Source organism: Stegastes partitus, unplaced genomic scaffold (assembly GCF_000690725.1).
Source record: "Stegastes partitus isolate 25-593 unplaced genomic scaffold, Stegastes_partitus-1.0.2 Scaffold2202, whole genome shotgun sequence".
Lineage (NCBI taxonomy): Eukaryota > Metazoa > Chordata > Actinopteri > Pomacentridae > Stegastes > Stegastes partitus.
This window is the reverse complement of record NW_007579933.1, coordinates 14830-31294: the sequence shown is the minus strand read 5'-3', so window position 1 is coordinate 31294 and position 16465 is coordinate 14830. Positions and strand designations below refer to the sequence as shown.

At 40.7% G+C, this 16465-nt stretch overlaps 3 protein-coding genes across 3 annotated transcripts in view; 2 read left to right on the top strand and 1 right to left on the bottom strand.

Annotated features, from left to right (window-relative positions):
- Positions 1 to 1240: 1240 nt before the first annotated feature.
- faap100 (FA core complex associated protein 100) lies at positions 1241 to 8091 on the bottom strand. The gene is made up of 8 exons (XM_008304362.1): positions 7847 to 8091; positions 7601 to 7719; positions 5691 to 6571; positions 4454 to 4598; positions 3445 to 4369; positions 3230 to 3352; positions 1977 to 2063; positions 1241 to 1569 (listed from the first exon to the last, which is right to left on the bottom strand). Exons 1-8 carry the CDS (start codon positions 7994 to 7996, stop codon positions 1453 to 1455), a joined length of 2547 nt encoding a protein of 848 aa, XP_008302584.1. The 5' UTR covers positions 7997 to 8091; the 3' UTR covers positions 1241 to 1452.
- Positions 8092 to 8534: 443 nt separating this feature from the next.
- birc5a (baculoviral IAP repeat containing 5a) lies at positions 8535 to 13781 on the top strand. The gene is made up of 4 exons (XM_008304361.1): positions 8535 to 8740; positions 10009 to 10118; positions 13107 to 13224; positions 13496 to 13781. The coding sequence occupies exons 1-4, from the start codon at positions 8633 to 8635 to the stop codon at positions 13586 to 13588; spliced, it is 429 nt and encodes a 142-aa protein (XP_008302583.1). The 5' UTR covers positions 8535 to 8632; the 3' UTR covers positions 13589 to 13781.
- A 450-nt stretch (positions 13782 to 14231) lies between these two features.
- LOC103374292 (transmembrane protein 235-like) overlaps positions 14232 to 16465 on the top strand; it is a 15519-nt gene continuing 13285 nt past the window's right edge. Inside the window, exon 1 of the mRNA XM_008304360.1 lies at positions 14232 to 14548. Coding sequence (XP_008302582.1) covers positions 14371 to 14548 — 178 coding nt within the window. The 5' untranslated portion in view covers positions 14232 to 14370. The remainder of the gene's footprint in view (positions 14549 to 16465) is intronic.

Sequence of the window (16465 nt, the reverse complement as noted above, 5' to 3'; positions counted from 1 at the left end):
CATTTGAGTATCTCAATGCTGGGCCGAGTGGCTTTCGTTAATGAAAATATGGTCACCCTACTCTTCTCAATATGTTATTGTATGACTCAAATTGTAAACTGCCTCTAAATAAATAAATTGGACTGAACAGAAGTATTGCAGTAAAACATCATCCACTCACGGTTTGTTCGGTTCTCTCTAACCATACAGTCACATCGCTGCCACCTAATGGTCGGTATTGTTGTGTCCCTCAACATGAAAGATTCTGTCTTGCGAATTCTCAACATTAAAATACGTTTTAAAGCCTTGGAACGAAATTGTCAGAGGAAATAAATGATGGTATATGTGTATTTCGTAGTGTATGTGCAGTGTAATGAAAGGATTGGAGCAAAATATAGAAATGATTCTGACTTTCTGAAAACAAAACAAACAAAAATAAAACCCCCTTGTCAATTTCAATTTCTGATTTCCTGTCTTTATGAGATAGTGTGAATACCGTACTGGGCTGTAATAAAAAGCATGGCAGCACGTATCATAGCTGACATGGAGTGATTTGTTAATGCATCAGATACACAAAGACATGCAACAAATAAAGCTCATTTTACTCTATTTTTTATGCGACATTTTTTCTTTTTTCTTCTGATCCAAACATTCCAACCACCATCAAAGCACTATTACTGATATAAAACCTCAATGAAGTTTTAAACCAGAAGCAGCAGCATGTCCTACTGCAGAGCCTTTTAGACGTAATGCCATGATAGCGCTCACCAACCTCTCACTCGAATCTCTTTGCTCAGGTTTGGGAAGGTTATCACCAGAACATTCAGCACTTGAAATCATTAGGATCTGTCAAAAGTCACAAGATTCTGGGTGCCACTTTATGTGACGTCAATGTACAGTATTGGACATTTTTTTCCTCAGACACCCTTCTACCCACGAACAACTTCCGGAATTTGTCATTTCTGCAACTTCCTCTAGCCTGTTTATAGATGTATTGACCTGCCATGTTCCATCAGATCCTATGTCACTCTTACACCTACATGTCTGACACATGGGGAGACTGTGAACCTATCACCAACCTGCGAGACAGTTCTTTGCTTCGGTCTGTAATTGCGAATATATTTACCGCACCTGAGCTCTTGTGCCAAATGCATTGATTTGCAAACCAACAAGAAACGGTGACGTGGGCGAGCTATAATATTACAGCCGTCTAATGTGTACAGTAACAGCGAAAAATAATGACTCACATGAGAATAATGAGTGAATCTTCATAACATTTATTATCGTGTGAACAATGAAATAAATTTATACATCAGCAAACGTCTTCAAAGCCAAGCCACAAGTAAAATATCACATACAATGTGTATGTCTACGGTGGCAATCGTTATGCATCATGAATGGACGTTATTTTTAAACCAGCCGCAAAGTCAGATGACCAAAGAGCGAGCAGAGCTGAAGGCAGCTGTGTAGGTGTTAAATTATGAGGAGAGGATTTTGTCTGAGTTCTTGGTAAACATTGAGAAGAGATGGGCTCGTCTGCCCTGTGGTCATGCCCACGCCAAAAGCCCCTGAGATTTGACTTTGCTGGATCTGTTGACATAAGTGGAGGCGGGAACAAGAAGTAAGTTCAGAAAGAGTCAACACTGAGATACTTTAGCCTCAGCACAATTATAGACACCGCAGCTGTGTGGTTTTTATAAAAGTCCTGGGTTAAATGGGTTTTAACAAATATGAGGATAGATTTATTAGCGTCCAAAAACTTTCACACAAAGACTTAAACAATATAATCAATGAATCAGTAACTCAACAGACGATAAATTGATTTAGTTGATGAATAATTTCATATGTTTAATGACACAAAACTGGTGTTTTGGTTGGTCCCTGTTTATGTTGTTGCCGTGCTAGCTGTTCATTATTGATTTCTAAGAAAAGACAATTATAAGAATCATTCAAAGTTGTAGATCTACAGAAAGAAATAAATGACATGTAGGTTTTACCTCGGCCCGCTGCAGCGCCTGTCTTAAACTTAAAATCGGCACCCTGGTCATGGAAGCAGCTTTCTCTGGAGCCCTCTGCAGCAAAATCTGCATCAAGCAACAGGGCATGAACAGTTTTAAGTTCAACTCTTTCATGTGTTCATCTACAGGTTTAGGCATAAAACATGGTTCTCAAGCCTGATGAGGTCAAACTGAGTCTAGGTTAATCAGAGTTATGTCTGCCGTCTAGTTACAGCTACAGTCATCAGAAAAGATTACTCGTAATTGAGCCTCATTGTCAAATGAACCAAGCAACACAAAGATAAATTCCTTTTCAGGAATTACACATGATGTTGTGCAATCAGCATCTAGACCTGTGCTACATGTGCTTTTTGTGGTCATGGCCAGTCAGTCAGCAGCTGGATGATCTGACCTTCATGTGGAGGATCAGCACTGTTGATTAGAGGTGGGTCTGCGGTTACAACCCGTAGATCAAACAGCAGATTTCAGCAGAAGATCTCGCAGCATTCAAGATCAGAGAAGGCGTTTTAAGTCAGGAGTGCACCGAGAGCATGCGCGTACTTTGTTGACATTCACATGGTTGTGCACTGTGAAGTTGCCTCCCAGGGTCAGACTGTGTGTGCTCTACACATGATCACGGTGCAGGGATAACACACAGGTATTTCAGGCCTCAATAACACAATCATCATTTGCCAAATGCCCTACTCATCAGATTTGGTTCCCTGTGACTTCTCCCTTTTCCCCAAAATGAAATTCAAGTCTGTCATTTTGACACAGTAGATCCAGCACACATCACAGATAATACTTTACATGATGTTGCACAAGAAAGGGGACGGCGATCTAACTAAAATGAGGTACTGTTTTGCTTTTTAAAAACACAGCCAAATAGTTTTTTGATTGCACTTCAAAAATGCTAAAATACTGACTGTTCTACAAAGCATACAACCTGCTGTGTGAAACTTCTTTCTCAGTCCCTAGTTTGCCACAAAAACTGTGTTTTTATCCTCCTTTAATCAGTGCAAATTAAAGCAAATTATCAGCTTTGTAAGCTGCAAAACTCTCCAGGTTTGCTTTGGAATAAAACATTAAGCACAACAAAACTCAAGCAAAATCTTTGTAACTTTAAGAAATGATGTAGCCTGCATCCTTACTGTAACATTAGAGATTCAAAATGTGCAAATGATAGATGCAAGTCACCTGATTTTAAACTTCTCTATGAATGGTTTTAAGGTGGGCAGTGTGTGTTTTCGTACCTGTATCCGGCTCAGCACAGCATGATGTAGTCCACACACTGCTGCTACAGATGAGCTCTCAACCTGAACCTCTGCTGCAGTCAGACGCTCATCCTTCTCTGTGTTCTCCTCCCTGACTTCTATCTGGAGACCACAGGAGCAATGCATTGAACAATGGTTTAAGATAAAATGGCTCGGCTAAATATTCCTGAATATAATATTAGATGATGGTTTACCTCTTTCGCAGTCAGTTTGACTGTGGCTCCATTTGGACCATGAGCGTGGACCACTGAGCTGCTCACTGCAACCTTATCTCCTTGGTGTCCCATCTTTACTCCTCCAGAACTTTCAGACAACAGCCACTCAAGCAGAGAGAGGCAGAGGTTTTCAGGGGCCAGCTTTGGCGCCTTGGGGTCTAAATCAGAGCTTTTCAACTCTCTCAGTAGCTCTGAAGACACCCGCACGCTCGCCGAATACTTCTCCGGTCTTGAAACGCTCTCTCCTCCTCTGTCGGCTCCTCTACTTCGCCTAATCTGCCGTGAGCTTATGAAAGCTTGGATGGGGTCTGTTGTGATGCTGCTGGATTGAAATGTGACCATTTTATGCCTGGCTGTGGGATTGTTTAGGTGCAGGGCGTGCAGCCAGTCCACTGTCAGTGTGTTCAAGGGCAAACTGATGTTACTCTGCCATCCAGGACAGCTCGCTGCCCCCTCCTCTCCCAGGAGACTTGAGAGGGAGAAGATGAGCGAGCAGTTCACAGTCAACGGGAAAGATGAGTCGCCTGCAGCTGCTATGGGCAGCGACACCTCTAAAGTTTCCCCTGGATGGAGATGTTGGAATGGGAATAAAAAATTTGTGGAGGAGCTTTCCTCTCCTGCGGTGGAAGAACAGCACAAAGGAACCACCGTGATGCTCAGTGTCCAGCCTCGTTCCAGGACATAAAGACTGGAATTTTCCAGGACACACGCAAGATTCAAGGAGTCTTTTTGAAGCAATCTGCTCCAACTAGTCATGGCGTGACATCTGATTGGCTTCTCCTTCATGGGAAGATGATCTTCAGTATTTGCAGTGGCTGTGAGCAGGAAGCTGATGTTGACCACCTGATTCAGGTGCTTCAGAATCTGGTTTTTGGATTTGATGGCTGTTTTCAGCACTGATGCTCTACAAGAAAGCAAAGAAAAACACAGTATGGCAACAAATCCCTGCTGTGTTTCATCTCAGATTTGTCATGTTTGTTTAACATACCTTTCGCACACATCCCCGATAGCAGACAGGAGGTCTCTGACGCTTCGGCCCACCTGCTTAGACAATCCTGCCTCCTTTCTCCTCACAGGTAAACTAATCCTCTGGAGCTTCCCTCTGACAGACAGTCCCAGCAGCTGGACTTGCCCTGATGTGTAAGAACAACTTTAAAAGTTAGGAAAAACTGTCAGAAACTAAAAGTAACACAAACTACATGAGTGTATGACATAACCAATGCCAATGAACTCCAAGAGCACCTCAGACGCAACTTAGAGATACAGAGTTAAAAACTAATACCAATTTGTTATTTAATACTTGTATCTACCACTAATTTATACACCCAGTAGTGGAAGAAGTATTCAGATTCTTTACCTAAGTTAAAGTACAGCAAAGTAAAAATACTGCATTAAAAGTCCTTCTTAAATGAAAGGGAATAAAATCTGCAAAATGTAGTTAAAACATTCAAGTAAAAGTATTGGTTTAGTCCCTCTGACAGATATATTATTATATATGACTTCATTAGATTACTAAAAGTGAAGCATCAGTGTGTCAGCAGCATGTTACTGTTGTAGCTGCTGCAGGTGGAGATAGTTTATATACAGTTTTATACACAGAGACTGAACATAAATCTGAGAGGAAAGAAGTAAAAAATGAGGTTTGCTACACAAATCTGTTGTCAAGGAAGTGTTTGGACTCTTGTTTTTGGTGAGACAGTGGATCATTTGAAGCATTAACAACATAGACATCCTAGAAATCTCAAGTGTGACCCCGAGTACACACTGATTTCTGTAAGACGACGGCAGCCAGAGTGTTTGGAAACCGTTGCTTTAATCTTTACCTATGTGTTGCATTTAAAGTGTGTTATATATTATCCATTGTGTCAAATCTTCATTTTGAAAGTAATTAAAGCTGTTCAATAAATGTAGTTGAATAAAAAGTATGAAAATGTTTTCTCCTGAAATGCAGAGGAGTGGAAGTACAAAATTGATAAAAATGGAAAGAATCAAGTACAAGTAATTCTGTATTGTACTTGAGTACGGTGCTGGATTAAATGTATTTAGTTACTTTCCACCAAAACTGTTTATCACCTGACTGAGACACACTTGAACACACATAACCAGTGTCAGTTCCTTTAGTTGAGTTATCACACCTGTCTATAAGTCCATTTATATGCAGTACTGAAAGCAGCGGCTGACAGAGGGAAATCAGTGGACGTTTGTAAAGTTGACACTCTGCTCACCTGCTGTGTTGCACGTCGGCTCAGCCAAGGCGACGACTCTGCACACATTTAAACTGGTGGGACTGTGAAGAGCTGCTGTGGTCTTGCTGGATGTCTTGTCATCCCTTTCTTTGCCTTCTTTCCCAGATGATCCCTCTGACAGATCTAGTAGCAGCAGATCTGAACCAGTGCTGTAGTAAAGACAGTTATGATCCACGCAGCCACACTCCACAGGCCCTGATACACAAACCTCTGTGAAACCAGCGAGGCTGCTCCCGTCCTCCGGCCCTCCCTTCTCAGTCTTGATCAGGACCACTCTGCCTTGTCCACCCACTGCCACCAAACACTGTGCATGTCCTGGGCCCGTTTCCATGACAACAGATGCTCCAACAAACACAACTGGCTGCTCGAGGCTGTGCAGGACTCGAAGCCGTGATCCTGGGAGACGCAGAGGCAGGAAACAGAGGCGTCCATCTGGCAGGCCGCAGACGATCACCGGTGATTTGGCGAGAGCAGCTTCGACCCCAAACAGAAGTTTGAAGAGGACAGGCTCGAGGCGGAAGTGGCCATGAGGTACAGTTGATGGTGCTGTATCACCGGAATGCACACAAATCAGCACAGACGACCTTCTCCGCCCGCCCTTCGACTCAGTGTCATCTTGTACAACAGCTGAGACCAGTGGCAGACTGAAGGATCCGAGCACCTCATAGCTGCTGGACTGTGTTTGTTCTGGTGTTTTATACAAAGTCATCAACCAGGAGGAGTCTGTCTGGCAAAGGGTCAGGAGCACAGAGCCAACAAGCAGCAGAGACGACACTCCATCTGCTTCAATGACAAGAAACTCAGAGGAAATCTTCAGCTCAGTGGGACTGGAGGATGATTCAGGTGGGGCGCTTTGGGAACTGCAGAAGTGAAAAGTCCTATTAAGTGAGAGGTATTTGATAAATGTATAAATCAGAGGACAGTCTTCCAAGTGAGATCATCTCTGACTTAAAAGAAGAACACAACAGAAGTGAGTAGACCTCTGTGCAACATCACCTAAACACCAAATGACTAAAAATGGTGTCATCTCACAGTTACTGCAGGACTTCTAAGTTGAACAGGAGGTCATTTGCCATCTATAGATACCATCTTATCTTCCCGCCGCCTTTTTCACTCATGCAGCTCCACATTGTCCCATTCTGATACCAGTGTTTCACTGGTAGAACTATGCATCCACTGTGGTAGCTCTAGCTAGGTTCATGCCAAACATGCTGGACCCCAACTGAACCCAACAAATTGGTCTCATTTGGCCAAAATATGCATCCCATCCCATTCTCTTTTAGGCTTCTTTTCCTGCATTTTAGCAAAATTTCATCTTGCAGTTTAGCGCCAAAGACCAAGCAAGCATATATATAAATATAGACACCTACTGGAGAGCAATGTCCTTCGCATCATATCATAAAACCCCTAATTTCCATTGATAACCTCTGTGCCAAGTCTGATGCACATACTCATCTGTTTTTCAGAGCTAGATTGTGCAAGTAGCACCCTGTTCATGCCATCATTTTGGTACAAAGACCACTGGGCTCTGATTAGTGGTACTATGGCTCATTGTGTACCTCTTGATTACTGCTGCAACTGCATTTTAACTGATTTTTAGGTGGTCAGTGGTCTTCCTGTGTCCATTTCCATCTTTTTGAAGTCTTACAAGCAGATGATGATGACAAACAAACACAGCCCATAGGTTCAAAACTGAGAAAGTTCTGGTGTTTACAGGTTATTTTCTAACCATATCCATCAGGCTAATTGGAAACCACAAGTATACCCAAATTTGTTTCAGTGATCACAGTTGTATTCACTTTTAAACTTTTACATTCAAGTGATACTGCACAGAGGTGTACTCCTTGTTACTGCATATTGTGAATACAGTAAAGTAAGCAGGTTCATACCTGTGTAGCAGAGATTGTAAGTTGACACAATAAACTCCACTCGCACATGCCACATAGACAAGCTGCTTGTCATGGCTTTCTACCAGATCAGTCGCTGGACCAGGTAACTGGAAAACAGCCTGCAACAACAACAATCATGACAGCCAAACAGAAAATGAGTACACATCATCTTTGCAAGTTTACTTATCCAGAGGGCAACATTGTGATTGAATTGCTTGTTAGATGTTCACTAAACCAGTCACTCGCCTTGAGTCGTCTCTCGTGAGTACTGAAGACATAGACCTCGTCGCTGCCAGTGCAGATGAACACATCTGTTCCAAACCTGACCTTCGGTGTGACTGATGTTCCTAAAAAACCGAACTCTGTCCATGTCTCCACAGCACAATCTGCTGCCATAACCAAAGAAGAACAAGAAGACGACAAACAAGGGAAAAAAAGAAGAAATCAAGTGTCCATATGTGATATTAATAAACTCAGTACTGACACTGAGTGAGGAGTGACAACGTGAAAGTTAATCCTGAACCGCTTGTTGACAGAAGCAGGATGTAAAACTCTCACCAAGTTCCGCGGGTCGAGTCTTTGACCAATCACGGCTATGAACTACATTTCCCATAAGAACGAACAGGCTAAACTACAGACTGAGGGAAGACTGGAAGACGGTTGTAGTTTTCGTGCTCGAAATTCCTTCTTGACACGCTCGTAGGCTTAATGGGTCAGCGAGAAGAGTAAAACATATTCTGGTTTCTTTAAAATACAATTGAATGCATTTTCATGGTAGTTTCTATGTATATGTTTGATATTGGCGCCGCTTGGAAAAGAGAACACTGGGTGGCGCGCTGGTGCACATTTTGTATTATTCCTCCACCCACGAAGAAGAATATTGGTGACGTTGACGGTCTTCTGCATCCAATCAGAAGAGCCGAATTGGAAAGTGTCCGAAATTTGAAAACGCCCTTTAGCTCGGTAGCTCTTAGCGTACGTGACACACGGGTTTGGCAGAAAGTAAAACTCTTTTATTTTATCCCTAATACAATGGACCCGTTCAACGAAAAAGATATCAAAATGTACTTTTATGAGAACCGACTGAAAACTTTCGAGGGCTGGCCGTTCGACGAGGACTGCATGTGCACCCCGGAGAACGTGAGTGAACGTTTACAACGGTTCCGTTTGGCTACAGCTAGCATGGCTAGCTAACACAACAACAACAACATTTAGCTTTAAAACAGAAACACTGCTACTCGAATATAGCCGTACGTAGCCTGCATTTGTAGGTTTAAATGTAATAAAGGTCGCTCTAGTTTGAAGTTTTTCGAAAGTTGGTGTAGCTCTTGTCAGTAGTATTAGCTATAATTTTGAAGAAATAGCTGCATACCTTGGAGCTCAGACACAGGATTGTGTTGAGTTAGATACCATTGTTTTCAATTTGCCAACATAAATGATGTGCCACTAGTGAGCATTTTTATTAGAAACTGAATCTCAAGTTAAGCTTCAATGTACTGACTAACAATTTAGTCTTTAAAATCTGAGAAAACCTGTGCAAATAGCCAGAGCTCACTTTATCCAACTCTGAAGTTACATAATCTCAAATATGCTCAATTTACAGTGATATAGAACAGGAAAAAATAAAAATCAAAACCTTCTCTTTTAAAATTACGATACTAACACATTAACAGCAGATGGCTCCGTTATTGATTATGACAAATATTTTCTTTGGTTGTTGTTTTGCCTGACAGCCCTCTGTCACAAACCATGCCGCTCAGCCATGACAACAAAGGGAGACACACACAATTAAGCTCATAACAAATGATGTATTAGCAAAACATAATAGAATTTAAACTAACCGTGGCAGGTTTAGTCGGTACGACAGCAGTGTAGGTGAGTAAAATGTCGGATGGTGCAAAAACACAAACCAGCCAGCTGCCAATGAAACCAAATATGTGTCTCAGGGAGGAGAACGTCAGAAACTGAGCTTCCAGAGAAAGTTTAAGAAGCCACGCAGGCACACTAGGTTCAGGTGTTGCCAGCATTACTGATTAACCCTCTGCTGTGCCCTCTCCTCCATCGCCTCCAGGGAAACCCACCACACCAAGTAGTTAACAGGAAACCAGGTGACAGGGTTGTCACAAGTCTAAAATGAAAAGATTTGTCATTTACATTGATGTAACTAAAACAGAGCACATTTAAACAGCTGGAATGGAAAATGTTTTGCTTGCAACATGTCTGATATTGATTATTCTGTCAGTTGATCAGTTACTCTGGGTGTTGATTTAGTTGGATTTATGGAGCTATAAAGTTGTTGGTTAATTTTCTTTCAGCTAGTCAGTTATTTGACTAATCATTTCTGTATTACATTAAACAGCATAATGTTTTTTTTTCAGTGTTGTCTTTATATTAATTTGTTCTTCTAGATGGCCAAAGCTGGATTCATCCACACACCGTCAGAGAACAGCCCTGATATTGCCATGTGTTTCTTCTGTCGCAAAGAGCTGGAGGGCTGGGAGCCGGAGGATGATCCGGAGTAAGGCTACATCCGCACCAATAATGATGTTTTTTTTTGTTTGTTTGTTTTCAGCACCATTTTAAAAATGTTCTCAGTTTACTAACGCGACTAAAAATGCATATCACACGATTATTCATGTGAATGCACAGTTATTAAAGAAAGACCAGAAATGTCTTTGCTTTGACAAACTAGAAGGTTGAACTGTCACTGACAGCAACACGAGTACAAGGTGCTAGAGGCAGTGGAAATCTTTGCCACATGATAGGGCTGTGACGAATCAGGGAAGAACAGTTCGTCACTGATGAGACCAAATCATTAAGCAAACGTGGTTCTGTGTCATTGCTTACAAAAGTGTCAGTGTCTGCCTGTCTAGGTCAAAACACAATCCCAGACTTTTCAAACTAAATGGGATCAGCATCGTTTCCAAAAGTCTCTGTTTAGGAGTCGTAAAACCCTGGAGTAGTGTGGACAGTAAAAAGAAATAAATAAAAAAAATTTAAAAATCAGAAGTTCTGCATTTTAAAATGTAAATGTATTTGTGTGGACTAAGCCTAAGATCACCACATTACTGAGCTCATGGGTCAGATATGCAAAAAGTAGAACATCGCTGTCACATTTGTTTGTTTATTTATTTATTTATTGAAATCAGTTTAAGATAAGCTTGCTTTTTAAGTATTTACTTTGTTTTCCAATTGTAATTCTCCAGAGAAATACGTTGGTGTAGCAACAAAGGTCATGTGATTCAAAAGAGTAAAAAATAAAGGGCACACATTAACTAATTATGGCATTATAAAAACAAATAAAGTAATTAAGTTGGTCTTAAAGTAAAATGTATAATTAGTAGATCCATATAGGTTAAATAGAGCACCAGCATGACTTATGAAGCATGAAGTTGTCTTTTTTGGACCTTCTCTGTAATTCAGACTTTGTAACAGATGTTCTGTTAAAAATAGGGGATTTTCTTCATCCTCAGAATCCTTCAGATATCCCATATGACTGTTTTTGCAGGTTGAGTTTTCCATCTGACTAATAAACTGATCTTTATTCTGTAAAATCAGTGGAGGGTCTAAAAAAAACACCAAACATTAAAACTGACTTCCTTAATGTGTGTATAAATATATCACAAAATGATTCTCACAAACACATTTTTAAGCAGCTGAATACATTTCACACCTCCTATATCTCTCTCAACCCCGCACATTTCCCCCTTTTTTGACTTACTGATAAAATCTTCCTGTGTGGAAGATTTGGTGACTCAACTAATGGACAAACTCACAAAAGTGCTGTAGACAGTAAAAAGACCAATTCAGAATGTCTTTTCTTTCTAAGAGTAGTCTTTGGGAGATGAACAGGCATCACAGTAGCTGCTTTAGTTGACAGAAATCTGTGCATTTCCCTGTTATTTATGACCTTTTCATAAACATAAACATCCATTGTGCTTTAGTAAGTGAAGCCACAATTAACAAAACCGTTTGAAATATACATAAATTTGCGTCCTCATTTTTCTGCTGGTATATTTTCTTTGGTCCGGGCATCTTAAATTCCTCCAGGCAAGATAAACCCTGCAGTTTGCTGAAGCTTAATGAATGTGTGTACTCCAGTAAGAGCTGTTGACTTGAATTATTAGTTGAGGCTGTAATATGTACGTGTTGTGCAGCACATATCGATTTCACGTCTTTCATTTGGTGTGTGGGAGTTTACTTGTAGCCTCTGTTCCATCTTCAGTGGACTTTTCACATTTTCTGTAAAAACTCACTCTTTGCTTAGTCACATAATTTCACAGTGCTTCTGACTGCTTTTACCAGCCCTGCGTGTGTCAACTCTGTCGAGTCTTTGTTCATCTGTAGAAGCTTAAATTATATACTTGGTCAATGAAATAACAAGGACTGAGTTACTGTGAATTTGCTGGAACGCTCCACAATATGGGACCTGTGCCGCATCGGGTTCCAGTAATGGGCTCACTGGCCTGTCTCAGCTGCTGGGTTTAACCCCTTTTAACATTATATCGTTTTAAAAAAGGCATTACAAAAGTACACTATGAGAATTTTGTCTTTATTGTTGGCCTAAATATGCCCAAAACAACCTCAACCTAATGTAAAAACTGACATCTAAATATGAGCCACTGAGTAATGGTACAGTTTATACTCTTACTAGCTGATTATTCATTTTAACAGTTGATAGATTGTTTGACTATTCAAAGAGTTGTTAGTCCCAACCCTAATTACAATGGAGCCACAGTGGATAAACTTTGAAACTGTCTGTACAGGTGTTTCCCACATCCACTGTCTGTGTGGATGATGGATGGAAACAGTACAACAACCCCCTTTATGTCCATGTTACAATTCCTTCTTTATTTGTGTCTGCACAGTTTGAACTTGGTCCTTGAAATTACTAATGTGTCTCCTCTAGAGATAGACCCATTATCAGCCTGGCTGATATATGGCTTTTTTCCGATTATCGTTGGTTTTTTTTTATTGACCAATTATTACTTAATTAAATGCGCAATTTGGGGTTGATGCAGCCTCCTCTCTCTGTCTGCCGTCACTCTGTGGTCTCTGAAATGTCTCTCAAGCAGAGGCTGCAACAACTGAAACACAAGCCACAAACCAAGAAATTAGCTCCTCTCACAGTGGCTAGCGGCTAGTGGCTACGTTAGAAGGCAGCCATAGATTACCCTGAAATAGAATCTGGAAAACAATAATGAACGCTTTAAGATGTGGACCTTAGTGGGCAATAAAAGTGTCAGAACAGTGAAAAATTAAGAAAACAGAGAAGAACAGCAGACAGAGCTACAGGAGACGAACTGATCAATCTCAGTGGATTTCACATACACAGAGGAGAGCGTCCTGATTTAATCACTCCTGTTTCTATTTTATATATTCTAGTCACCCTTATTAATGAATAAGCCTTGTTATGAATGACAGGTTCTCTGCTATCACACGCTGTTAAAACATTACATTTAATGTCTCCTCGTTAATATTTGCTTCATTCTTGTTGCTTTTCCAGACAGGAGCACAAATCTCATTCCCCCTCCTGCCACTTCATCAGCCTGAAGAAGAAAGTAGAAGAGCTGACTGTGGAAGAATTCTTCAAACTACAGAAGGAGAGACACAAGTTTATCAGTGTAGGTTCTCCATAATCCAACCATAACTTCTGACTCACCGACTTATCTAAAGCATAATTTAACCAATTAGCTGTTTAAGATAGTTATCTCAGACAGTGTGCTGCTAACCAATGGAAATCTTTAATGACTCCTTTATCTGTCTGTGTTACAAACATGTCAGACAAGCAAAATTAATTATACAAAACCACTAATGTTCCTGTGAGAACAAGGATCATTTTCTTCAATACTGATCCAAATTTCTTTTCTCTCTTTTTTTCCCCTTCACTCACAGAACAAGTCTTGTAACGAGGCCATCACCAAGTTTGAAGAGGCAGCCAAGCTGAGAAGAGCAGACATCATCAAGACTGCCATGGGAGAAGAGTGACACTAGAATAGATGCAGATGAGATGTGAGATGTGCAGCGTGAGAGAGAATAATTGTAGATGGTGTCTGACTGGTTCCTCTCTGAACTCATTTTATGTTTCCTTCCTGTCGTCTTTGTAATTCTGTATATTTGTTATCTTTCTGCTTTCATATCATCTGTTTTTACTCATTAAACTTTATCTTTTTCTGCCCTATTTATTCATTGTTGGTGTTGATTTGCAGCAGAGAACTTTACAATACACACCCTCCAAACAAATGACTTTACTCATTAGTTTTTAATTTTATTGCTGTCTGGTTATATAATTGGATATGGGTTGGTTTTTTTTCTCAACACAGATTCCTTGATAACTGTGTCCACTGTTGCTCATTTTTTCAGCCCATATGACATTTGCAGGAAGCATGCATCTTGTTTCACTGAAGTGCAAATGACTGCAGAGCCTTCCCATTTCCCTTTATTATCTTCTCCGTTTGTGCTTTGCGTAAACGTTTGCGCACCGCATATAAATCCACGTCCCTCCCAGACACAAGCTGCTGCTGCTGCTCAGACTGTGCAGCTGTGTGGCTTCATTCATTCAGGCAGGCAGAAGTTGATATCCATCTTCGCTCTCAAGGTTTCACTGAAGATTTTTGCACAGCCGTACCAGCATATTGCGTTTCTGTTTATTTTGTCTCCCGTAATGAACGTCTGAGAGACTGATCAGCAGCGGGAAGCCTGTTTACGCATGAGTTCAAGCCATCAGCTTTACGCGTGAATCAGATCTCCGCCTGTGCAGCAGCAGCAGGATGAAGGTAACCTTCGGCTCTCTGGTGATCGCAGCTGGCATGTGCGGTCTTCTGAGCTTCGCTGTTTTGGCGACTTCCCTCGCAACCGATTACTGGTACATCATAGAAATGAATCCTATGAACGCGAGCGACTTCGAGGACATCAGCTCCCACTCAGGACTGTGGCGCATCCATGAAGGTACTGAACTTTGTTTCCTAAAGGTAGAGATTTTAGCGCTCAGCCAGGGTCATTTCAGTTTAGAAAATCCTGTTGTTTCCTTAAAAATGTATTTGTACTTCTGCATTCTGTGAAGTGACAGATCATAGTAGTGGCTCTTTACACAATGTACATTTAAAGAAAAGATTAAAATCAGGTTCAGATGAGAGCAGAAGAATCCTGTTCATCACACAACAGAAGAGCTGTGAACTGAGATTCCCAAATGTATGACTTCGATTCATGTTTCAAATGTTATTTTCCCATGACTTGCCTTCAGGATAGTAAAGAGTTTAAAATGGTCTCGCTGAGCTGCATCTGTCTTTTTTTTGTAAACGACAAAATCAAGATTTATCAATTTCTGTAAAACTGCTGTCACCATAACTGCAAAATTTCCACATTTAAAAAACAAACAAGAACAAACATCAGTGGAATCATCTTTTTTTGTGCATTTTACTTAAAGCTAGATGCTGTGGTGGAGCTTATTCATGGACCTATAACAGCAAACAAGTAAAAATCATTTTCAAAGAAGAAATCTAAACCTAAAAGCCAACTTTAACCTCGTAAGACCTGAGCTCTTGTTTGATATGCCTTTTTTATTTCTACTATTTGACCTGATCAAATTGCAGAGAATAAAAAATCAAAAGAAAATATATATATAAAACTAATAAAAACAAATTTTTTAAAAAACTACTGTGGTCCTATAATCCAAAATGTGATGTCCATGCATGTGGACGCCAGATCTTAAGAGGTTAAATCAGAGACCAGAAAACTACTTTTGTCCTGATTTCTATGTGTAGAAGCTTACAAGTCCACTGCCCAATCAGCCAGTAGTTGTTGTATCTTTAACTTTAATTGAAAAATGCCTGATATGACGTCCTGAACTGGACAGATGTTCATCATTCTGACACACATCAGTGTAATATCTGATTTCTGGGAAACAATCTCTTCATCGGCTTAGTTTTATGTCATGACAGCTGCATCATTGGTTTCAGATGTATCACACAGAAATGTGTCATCCTTAGACTGGACGTTAGATTTTAAAGTCCACCTGGATTGTACTTTCTGGATGTGATGTTAAACTCTTCTTATGTCAAACTTGCATAAGAACACAGAGGTGCCTGCATCCTTCGTACAGTCACAGACACTCCAGACTGGCTGCTTAACATCAGGAGGCTGGGTTTCATTACTAAGAGCCCATCAGAGGGCACATTACAGGGAGAGAGAGTACAGATGGAAACGCATGAAGCTGCCGAGCTCCATCAGGTGAAACTGAGTTGCACAGTTCAGAGGTGGAAATAAAGTGGATAGGCTTTATATTTATTACTGCTCTGCGGGATCGGTTCTTCTCTGCTGCTTGTATTGTTTTTAAAATACTCTTATCCAAGAACATACGTGCAGTATTTCCTCACTAAGAGGTCAGCTACCCCTCCTGTTCACTTGACACTATTAAGATCCTTCTTCTAACATGCACCCTCAAGTGTAAATGATGGCGACAACATAGTCCTTGTTCTGAGGAAAACTATGTTTCAGACTCGACCTGACGTTAATACGAGGCTTCAGCAGGCTGATATTGGAGAAATAAGTCGACAACTTATGAAGTCATTCTAGTGTAAAATTCTGTCTTAATCTGAAGCCCAGTGGGGAAACCCTGTCTGTGGAAACACAAACTGGGATGTTTCATTGCACAGAACAAAGGCTGTGGATTCTTTTCCCCTGTTTCTGACACTGGGAGCACATTCATGGGAATCTATAAAGAGAAGTTGTTCCACTGTTTTGTTTGTTTTTGTACTGCACTGTTAAGATGAGCTTTTGTAATATCAACAACATCAGCCAAGTGAATAATCTTTTTAGGCTTCAATTTTTCTTTTCCATCACAACAAATGAAGTGGAAGTAAAACG

Coding starts and splice junctions, on each gene's coding strand:
- faap100 (XM_008304362.1), bottom strand. CDS start 7,996: ATGGCAGCAGATTGTGCTGTGGAGACATGGACAGAGTTCGGTTTTTTA. Junction 6,572..7,600: donor TTACAATCTCTGCTACACAG/GTATGAACCTGC, acceptor TCACTTCTGCAG/TTCCCAAAGCGCCCCACCTG. Junction 2,064..3,229: donor CTGTGCTGAGCCGGATACAG/GTACGAAAACAC, acceptor TGCTTGATGCAG/ATTTTGCTGCAGAGGGCTCC.
- birc5a (XM_008304361.1), top strand. CDS start 8,633: ATGGACCCGTTCAACGAAAAAGATATCAAAATGTACTTTTATGAGAAC. Junction 8,741..10,008: donor GCATGTGCACCCCGGAGAAC/GTGAGTGAACGT, acceptor TTGTTCTTCTAG/ATGGCCAAAGCTGGATTCAT. Junction 13,225..13,495: donor AGAGACACAAGTTTATCAGT/GTAGGTTCTCCA, acceptor CTTCACTCACAG/AACAAGTCTTGTAACGAGGC.